The 10,221-nt window shown below is 37.6% G+C and overlaps 1 protein-coding gene across 1 annotated transcript; it reads right to left on the bottom strand.

Annotated features, from left to right (window-relative positions):
• Window positions 1-1,381: 1,381 nt before the first annotated feature.
• LOC112542156 (vomeronasal type-2 receptor 26-like) lies at window positions 1,382-8,715 on the bottom strand. Its single transcript, XM_088142373.1, has 5 exons — window positions 8,419-8,715; window positions 4,701-5,555; window positions 3,403-3,630; window positions 2,715-2,841; window positions 1,382-2,283 (listed from the first exon to the last, which is right to left on the bottom strand). Exons 1-5 carry the CDS (start codon window positions 8,713-8,715, stop codon window positions 1,382-1,384), a joined length of 2,409 nt encoding a protein of 802 aa, XP_087998499.1.
• Between the last annotated feature and the right edge of the window lie 1,506 nt (window positions 8,716-10,221).

Here is a 10,221-nt window from a genome sequence, read left to right as displayed (position 1 = left end):
GATGCTCCAGGGCATGATCAATATACTTCACTTGTCGATTTTCAAGTATTGCATTATAGATTTTTAAAAAATTGAGAGAACATTCTGTGGCAAATGAGTGACATTTGAATAAAGATATACCCATAGAGTATGAATATAGAACTAGCTCAATTCTTTAACATGTTATTCAATCTAACCATTATTAAACATCTACTAGGGTGAGAGCCAGCAAAATGAGAAGAAACCCATGGGAGCATTTCATATTGTCCAGGATTTAAGAGCACCTCCCTCAGTGATTAATGCCATTCATGGCAAAAATATTCAGGAGGCAAAAAAAAAAAAAAAAAAAAGACAGAATCACCTTACAGAGGCCAGACACACAGGTTACCATAGGGAGGCAATTTTGTAATGGGGACTGTCTCTGAAAAAGCTCTCCTTCTCAATCTCCACCTTGTCTTATTTGACTTATCAACTTTTCAGCCAAGCTCTGCTGGCAAAGCATAAGAGAACAGTTAGCCTGGGGGATGCTTGGAGAATAGGAGAGGGGAGAAGGCATTTTCCTAAGCCTCTGGCTCAATGTTGATACTTAACACTAGAGTTGTTAGAGTCCCCTATGTCTGTAGATATGAAATCTCTGCTCATGCAAAAACACACCTTGGGTTTCTGTGGTTTTTTCCTGTAGTTTCTACACTACTCAAGTCATAAGCAACTCTGAGATGCTTCCCCTGCTTATGCAGAAATCAGGTTGATAAACTAATACAACATAAAACGAATGCCAATACACAGTTTTTCACAGGTACTCAATAATCAGGAGAACTAAAATCAACCATTCCCCCAAAGCAGCTCTGGAAGAGCCAGGGTTTACTCCTCCAATGAATAAAAAACAAGGGTTGTTTATGGGTTAAATGAGTATAATATTGAGCAAAGTTGATATCTGGAAAGCTCCTGTTCCAGGAAAGTGCACCCAGCATGTCTACTAGTACAGTGTATTTCCCAAATGACACTTGTTCTCTTTATCTCCCCTAAATCATCAGTAGGATCCTTTCCTAAAAACTATGAAGTAATATCACTAAGAGTTATATATCAATAAAATCATAGAGGCATACATGTAATAGAATATTTATTTCAACATTAGTAAGGGAAGAATGGACTCCTTTTCATAACATTTAATCACCAGCAGTAGTGTGGGTGTGCATGTGTATGCTTTAAAAAACATCGAGCAGACAATTCCTATTGATCTATGAAAGCCCTGCTTCTCTACTCCATGGATAATACATACACAAGAAAAAAGAAGGATTTCAGTTGCTTGGTCATGGCTGCAATCTAGAATTTTTGGACTGTCCCCTAAGGATCTGTTGGTCACCAGGTGAAAGGCTTACTAATAGAATGTTGGATTTAACCATTAAGCTATCCTCCTGGTCAAATGTTCTTTTGTGTTTAGATGTGGGCTCCACAGCATAATGTAGCATTTGGGGAAAAAGATGCAGTCCAGTAAACCTGCAGTAGAAGCCAAAATGGAGAAGATCTCCACAGCCACCATGTATTTTCCCTTGGTGCTCAGGTAGGCTGGGATGAAGGACACCCAAATGCTGCAAAACACAAGCATGCTGAAGGTGATCAACTTGGCTTCATTGAATGTATCAGGCAGCTTCCTAGCAAAGAAAGCCACAGTGAAACTGATGCTGGCCAGCAGCCCCAAGTAGCCAAGGACAATATAAAACATGAGATCTGAGCCTTCATTACATTGCATAATGATCTTATCAGTCTGGGAGTGCATGTCCAACTCTGGGAAAGGAGGAGATGTGACCAACCATACTACGCAGATAAGAGCTTGAATGAGGGAGCAAAGGACAATGACGGATCCTGCCAGTCTTTTCCCTAGCCACTTCCTCATCCGATTTCCTGGTTTGGTGGCGAGGAAAGCCAGAACTACGGTGATGGTTTTGGCCAAGACACAGGAAACTGAGATGGAGAAAATGGTGCCAAATATTGTTTGCCTGAGAACGCAAGTGATTTCTCCAGGCCAACCAAAAAACAGCAGGGAGCAGAGAAAGCAAAGGAGGAGAGAAGAAAGAAGGATGCATGTGATGTTCCTGTTGTTGGCTTTGACAATGGGGGTGTCCCAGTGCAGAATGAAGGTCACTGCCACTAAAAGGAGGGTTGCAGAAAAGAAAAGAACCAAGGAAGTCAGAATGACTCCCAAGGGTTCACCAAAGGTTAAATAGTTGAAACTTTTGGGAAGACACTGGTCTTTTTCTGCATTGGAATAATGATCTTCTGGGCATCTCTCACACTGGTCTGCATCTGAAGTAAAGGAACAAGGCCTTGTCATTGCAAAAGCTAATTTAGAGACATCAGTCCTGGTGACACCATTCACATATCCCATTGTGCCTCCAGAATAAAACTTTTTTAATCTTTGGCAAAAATTTTTATATTATGCAAAAGTCTTCAGTTGAATGTCCATAATATTAGCAGACTATTTTCCATTTTCTTTTTCCTGAAAGGAACTAGATTCTCTCAATATAGTGAAGAAGATCTTTATATTCAGACTGCATTTATTTAGATTTGTTTTGTTTTGTTTTTAAAAACCTACTGCAGCTTAACCCCAGTCTCATTCTGAAGTGGATTTGAATAATGCTATTCTGCTAGGTAGTATACCAAACTAATAAAGAATGAAGAAAGATAAGATTTCAGACCCTGGAAGTTCCTACTGTAGAATTCAATTTTTCACTTGCCAATTTGGACTGAAATTCTTCCATCAGGGCATTTGATGCATTTGTAGCAACAAGGTGGTCTCCCCTCCTGAACCACTTTGCTGTACCCTTGGTGGCAACTCTCAACACATCTGGCATGAGGAGGTACCTAGAAATAAGAATCAGAATGGTTGGCAAACCTCATGAAATGCTCCACTTTATTTGCATACAGGCATATTAAAAGAGGAGTGATTGTACTAAATTCAAGATATGTGCAAAATGTTCGGAGATCATGTGTCCCAAGAACATAATTGTTTGAGAGTGTTCCAACTTTGCAGCAACCATCCTGTATTTTGGGATGTCTGCTGAGTTATCCTCAAACTATGTCTATCATAATTTCTTGTCATGTAGTCATAAGAGTACAGAGTAAATGATGTGGTAGGCTCTGGTGAGTGGTCTCTTCTACCCAATCTACAGAAAAATAAAACCAATATAAAGTTTCAAACCTACAAGAAAACAATAGATCCTACATTTAACCTGCTCTCTAGGGCAGAAATGGAGGGAGATACTCTTTCACTTAATTTCATAAAGACAAATCCAAATATCCAAATATCCAACAAAAACATTACATTTTAGGCCATCATCTTGTGAATTTTCAGGTCATCAAAGATGAATATCTTTTCCCCAGAAAATTATAGCCTAACTAATTAAGGTACCCCAAATGTCCTACCTGATGAAATTTGTGATTCCATACAATGGCACTTCCACTGATGGTGAACTTTTTCCCATTGGCGGCTTTGGAGTAAATGCTTCCAATCCGGACTCTCCGGAAGGACTGATTGGGGAAAGTGACCATGTTGAAGATGTCATATCCAGGGTCAAAGTTCCCCTTCTCATCAAAAAAGATTTCATCTCCGGCACTGTTATTAAAAGAGGTATTTCTCAGAAAGTAATGAAGCTGGATTCAGGAGAAGGGAAAAGTAAAGTTTTGTAAAAGTTAAATTACATTAGCAGGAGATGGGAAAATATTCCTGTTCCTGGAGAAAAAGTAGCAAGGAATACTATGTTCGAAAAATACCCTGTGCTATATCATTTCATTTTCCTTCCCTCAACCCCTTAGCTGTTCCATCATTGCCTGACAGATGCGGTCTCTGTGATCTCATCATCCATTCAATGTCCTGAAAGTTGGTCAACCAATTATGGTCTCATTGCACAAATTATCCACCATTAAAGACAGACTTCCTCATCTCTCTTTGCCTAAATGTTTCTTCCAGGTATCAGATCAGTGTTTCAAGGAAGATAGAGAAACAAAGGCCACCTCGCTCCATGTAAACAAAACAATTTTTCAAATTATCCTAATATCCCCCAGAATGATGGCTTTGTTCATGGCTGAGTTTTTGTAGTTATAACAGAAGTCTGTTCTGCTTTGGTTCAGGCTTCTCTCGAACCCAGATAGCATAGAGCAATTCCAATTTCGATAAAATCAAAGCCAACATTTTACTTACCCTTCCCTGGAATTTTTAAGCAAAAAGTTAACAATCTCACTAGGAGATACAGTTCTGATATAATCAGTGGAAAACTAAATAAGACATACTCCAACTTTTGCAAAAAACAAACAAACAAAGAATTATCAAGAAAAGGTGGAAGGGGGCAATCACTCCATTACATACAAGGGGGAAAGAAAAAAGAATAACAGGGGGCTTTGAGAATTGCTCTTTATATATTTCTTGCTTCTGAATCACAAAATTGCAGAACTTCATTTGCATCTAGGTTCCTAATTTCCTATATAGTAATTTTCTGTTGACTATACTATAATGGAGATATCATGGTGATTTTAGAGAAGCATTCTCTTATAACCTTAAGCCAAGCTGCTTTGCAAATTCCTCATCTAATCAAACACTGGTGGCATTTCCTGGTGGTCTCTCATCTCCATTTGCATATTAATGCATAAGAATTGGGTTTATTCTTATCCCCACCCCATCTCCTTCAGGCCTTACAGAGATATATCTCAGAGGAGCGATAACATACCTGCCATGGCTGAACATCCCCAAGATTTGCTCCATGCCAGTTCCTCCGAGAAGCTGGATTTGCTGCGGTTGACTGCATTGTGTGCAAAGCATGTGCCACAGAATAAACCCCATTGTAGATATTGTAGCTCTCTCCAGACATGGCCATTTCAAACATGGAGCCAGGGAGACTCCCCAGTTCTTCCTTTCCTGTGCAGCGTTTTGCTGCTTTACGATATGGGGGGATTGAACAGCGAAATATAAATTCCCAGAATGAATTGATGAAAGGAATGGGATTTAAAAGATGGGTCATGCTGTTAAGAAACTCCTGAAATCTTGGCACCGTGTCTGCGTGGAGTGAGAAGAATAAGGAACCATTGAAGGTTTGTGCTGGGAATCGATTCCCTCGCAATAAGATAACAGTGAAATCCCACTGAGATGTTATGATCCACACCCTGTGATCAGTTGGAAGCATTGAAGTAAATTCACGGGAACTGAGAGTCCACTGTAAACCCTCCATAGATTGGACATCCCCAGAAACAAGGAAGACTTTGGTTTTTTTCAGGGAGATCACATTTATTATCTTCATTAACTTTTCAACAAAGGAGCCTGCATATAATGTCAAATTACTCATTTCTGGGATCAACTGCAGAAAAGAAATGCAAATATCATTCTGCGAGAGCTTGGGTTGGAGGTTTTGAAGAAAGTTTTCCCCGCTCCCATCCTCTGATACCAAAAGGCCAATCCAGTTCCATCCAAAATGCTTCAGTAAATGGACAATCCCCTCATATTGCAAATTCTCATTGGGAACCATGCTGAAGAAGGAAGGGAAGCGAGTTTTGTCACTCAGGACTAGGTCAAAGAAGCTATATCCGAGCTATTTGGAAGAAAGAAGGATTGAAAATTTAGCTGAGAAGTGCATCATTTTGTCCAGAAGAACATAAAGATTTTCCATTCTCTTTTTGAGTATTGGATGCTACTTTGAGATTATGATTTTTTGACATTTAAACATTTTTTTGCTAAAGTACAATAACTAGAAGGTATGATAAAATACATCGAAAAATATAACATTGGTAATATAGTAAAAAAGAATATACAAAATAGTAATGACATGAGTGGCATTTGAATAAAGATGTATCCATAAAATATTAATATAGAACTAGCCCAATCCTTTAACATATTATTATTCAAACCACATAAGTAGACCATCTGTTGCTCCATCTTTTCAGTTTTGCTGTAGTATATATAATTTTAGTACACTGATATTTGTATAATAGATTCTTAATATCCTGTTCTTTACATGCCTTAGAATATTGCATATAGAGAAGTGGATATTCTATCAACAGTAGTTATAGTTTGAGAGATTAATGTTACAAGCATTATGATTATTTTAGTTTTTCTTCAAAAATAAACACTGGAAATGAATGAGAAAATAGAGAAATAGGACACATCAAGGTATTTGTTTTATGATAAGGGGTTCTTTCTTAAGCTAAATTACTTGATATTAAAGTTGCCGTCATGTTATTACTTGGTGTATACATACCTATACTCATAAATATGTTTTTATATCTATATAAATATGAGTATGGATACATGTGTTTTTATACAGGTTGATAAAGGAAAATAAGTGAATAAAACGAAGAAAGTTTAGCAAATTTGAAATACTAAAAAAGAAAAAAGAAAAACAAAAAAGGGAACCAAAAATTAAGAGGAGAAAAAGAAAAAAAAGAAGCTTTTGAGTTTCGGACATTCCTCCTTCTATGCATCTGCTAGTTTGAAATATTTACAAGGATTTAGACCTCCTTAAAAACCAATCTGTATGTATGGGAAACTTTCTTGCTTAAATTTACATAAACTTCTATTGTGTAGTTTACTTTTAGTTTTGCCTTTGCTGTGTATTCTCCAAGTCTGAGTTTCCACTCAGATATTGTCAGAATTGTCTTTCTTCCAATGTGGAGCATAATTTAATTTTGCTGCTGTAAGCATATATTTCATTAAATTTTGATATCTCATGATTTTTCTGAGATGCTTCCTAATAAAAAAGTTATAGTTTCATTTTGAATTTAAATTCCACAATTTTCTGCATTGTACTATGTATTTCTTTTCAGTATGTTTGCATTTTTTTAAAAGGGCAACAGAGATCAAATTAATGTTCTTCTAACATTTACAACATTTATTGCTATATGATTTATCAATCTTAGATATTGCAGATGAAGTAGTATACAACCTATAAAACATATCAGAGTAATTTTCCTTTAGATTGTAACTTGGTGCAAATCTTACAGATTTAGTCAATAATTCTTCCCGTTGTTGTGTTGTAACTATTCCTTTGAAATTTTGCATCCATTTTATGATATTTCTTGTTCTGTCTCTGTGTCATGTCTAAGTAATGTTTAAGTATATGGCCTAGTAGGTGATATTGATTTTGCATTAATGTTTCAAATTTTGTTTTTGTTTTTCTTAATGTCCCTCCTTCCTTCTTAAGATCTGATCTTATCCTTCTGGCTATTTATAAATCCGTGTCAGCCATACCAGGTAGGCCAGATAGGAAACATGACCAGATAAGCCAATTCTACTTTATTGTAAAGATACATTACCAGAATCTTACAAGTCTGAAAGTTCAATTCCCACATCATCTCCTTTACAGTCCGAGAAACTAGGGACAGTCCCTCCTGAGCCTATTGCCCCACCGAATATGCAGCTGCGGGCTGTGCTATGTTTTATCTAATGTTTCCTGAGTTTGCCCCTTCTCCCAAGGTCTTTCCCACATACCATTAAAATAAATCAACCATGGTCATTCCAGCCTTCACTAAATAAAGCTTGTAAAAACATAGTGGACCATATCTGCATATGTAATTACCTTCCTTTTAGTGTAGTTATCTCCAACATGAAAAGCATTGGAAGGAGAAGCTAAGGGGGAAATCGTTTGGCTAATTATTACCTTTGTACAATTCTATACTTTTATCAAGCTTTATGAATGTCTGAGAATTAATGCTCCCAGTCAGAACTTGGAAATGAGGACTTCAGTTGCCATCATTCCTGATCCCTGGAAGTGGGCAGTTTTAGAATTACATCTAATATGGCCCATTTCAGATTAGGTGGAGATCAAGTGAAAAATGTTCTTTGGGGGGCAAAATAATAAAGTTAGAGATATGGTCATGTAACTCCACATACAGTATGTCACCTTATATAACGAATGCCCACTCCAAAGAACCAGGATGCCCGGTGCGGTCTTTATTGTTTCTGTGCAAATAAAATACTCTTAACTTGCCCTCAACATCCATCTTGATCCAATATATTTTTCCTGAATATTTTTAAAAGGCCTGGTCCTCATTATTTCTGATCACAATTAATTTACCATTTCTCCAATATTTGATTTTCTCCTACTGTGTTCTTCCTAATTCCTTCCATGCAATGGGGTAGGCTTGAGATATTGACCTGGCACACAGTTTCTTGCCTTTGGCTATCCTACTAAGGATTATGGGGCTGGAAATCCAAAATATGTGCAAGTCATCTGATTGCATATCTTCTCTTTTATATAATTGTCAGGGCTTATTCTAAGGTTTGTTTGATTTTTGTTCGAAAAATAAAATATTAAAACCAAACGTGCATGATAAGAAAGGAGATGCAATTCAATTTGCTGAGTAATATACTTTAACCTTACAAAATTATGAAGGGGGTCAGGACGTGACTGATCATTTCTCAAAATCGACAAGATGATATCTGAAAAATCCTCCTACCTGTGGAATCTTATAGGCATTCAAGACATGGGCCATGTGGATGGAGTTGGAAGATGTGAGGCCACCAATAATAGCCAAGAGCTTCCTCTTGGTCCTTCTGACACAGTTATAGTTGAGGGGATTCCCCTCTTTCAGAAAGAGGTGATCAAGAAGGTTCTTACTGGCAAACCTTACACTGAAATTGTTTTCATAAACCTCCATTCCTAGTGTGATGTTGGATAAGAGCTTCGTATCCTTGTTGATCTCATGAACAGCAAATACCATGGAAACAATGTGCTGGTAGTTTTTTGGCATCATGCTGCAATAAGAGTGTATAACCATAAAAATGAGCAGACAAACTGTAAACAATGTAGAGAATTTCAGTAAATTGTGCAGAAAAGGGTTTTGTTTTTTTTATTTCACTCAAAGTGATCTTGGGCTTAGTATATTATGCTGATTAGTTCAAAAGCTGCTGATATTTTAACAACAGGATAGGAACCGCTCATTTCCATCCTTTGTGAGCCAGCAAGGGTTGTTTCTGCCCAAATAGGAAGTCATTTCATCATGTGCCTTTCCCTTTACCAGAGTATAGTTGAACTCTACTAGTTGTAAATCACGCCCCATTGGAGTTTTGACACATGTGAAAACCTGTGGCTTTGTCTCCTTGGAACCCTAAGTTGGATCACATTTACTCTTTGTTTCTACAGATGCAGTGAAATGATTGCAATTTCTCTTAATCATGTAATTAGTATAAGTTCTGCTAATGTAGCAAGTATTCAAACCATTTAGGAAGAGACTTTTGGCAAGCTTAGACATACAGGCAAAAACTTTGCAGGGGTTTTGGAAGATATCATGATGGTCTACCTTCTTCTAAAACTCTTCTGCTGACAGATGCTATGAAATCACTCATCTTCTATTCCTGCTTTAAAAGGTCATGTGGAACTACAGACCTAAATCAATGTACGTCAGCAGTGAATATGAAGATCAATTTCCATAGTGTACTTTGAAGTTCTTTCCCCTTTACCAATAATTCCTTCATCTAATGGCACCAGCTAACAAACAATTTGGTGATAGAGATCTTGACTGAAATGTCTCAGAAGAGAATTTCTTGGGATTTTCTTTCCTTTCGAAATCTGCTTCGAATGGAAAGAATGATACTTGCCTGGGTTTAAATTTCAGAACCTGCTTCCCACTCAGATGAAAGCTATGAAAGCCCTCAGGATTTCTTCTGCTGAAAAAAGATGGTGAGTTCAATGGCCATGTTTTAATTCAGTTTTGTGATCGTTTTGTTCATGGGATGGGTGGAAGTGAAGCTTCTGAGTAAAGTTTGGGCATTCATTTTCTGAACATTTCTGCTAAATGTGCACCTTCAGAATGATAGACCTCAGGGAAGGTCCATTACATTATGAGCATTCCCCACTTTTTTGTTGTATGGATGATTCCCTAGGTGCCACCTCTCTGGAAGCCATGTCCAAAATGCATCATGTCACTAAATGCAACAGCCCAGGGGTAAGTGTAACTTCTGAACCAGCATTATCTACCTCTTGCCGAGATTCTCTCAGCTTTCTCAGAGTTAGAATGCATATCATGCAAAGAAGAAAAATGCACTTACAGTCCAATTCTGGACAATTCTGGCTGTTTTGTGAAATCCTGAAAGGTTATAATTTTATGAACAAAGGAAGAAAACCCCCCAAATATCACATCAGCTCTGGGGGTGGCAAATTTTGCTGGAGCGCTGGAGGGCTGCATGCAGGAGGATTTCAAACTCTCATGGACACTCTCAGGAAGGAAGAAGAAGAGCAAAAGGGTTTTGAAGGCCAGTGC

The sequence above is a fragment of the Python bivittatus genome, unplaced genomic scaffold, assembly GCF_059951505.1.
Source record: "Python bivittatus isolate LINGU-HERP-01145 unplaced genomic scaffold, Pbiv_v1 ctg000440_np1212, whole genome shotgun sequence".
Classification (NCBI taxonomy): Eukaryota; Metazoa; Chordata; class Lepidosauria; order Squamata; family Pythonidae; genus Python; species Python bivittatus.
This window is presented reverse-complemented; position numbering and strand designations above follow the sequence as displayed.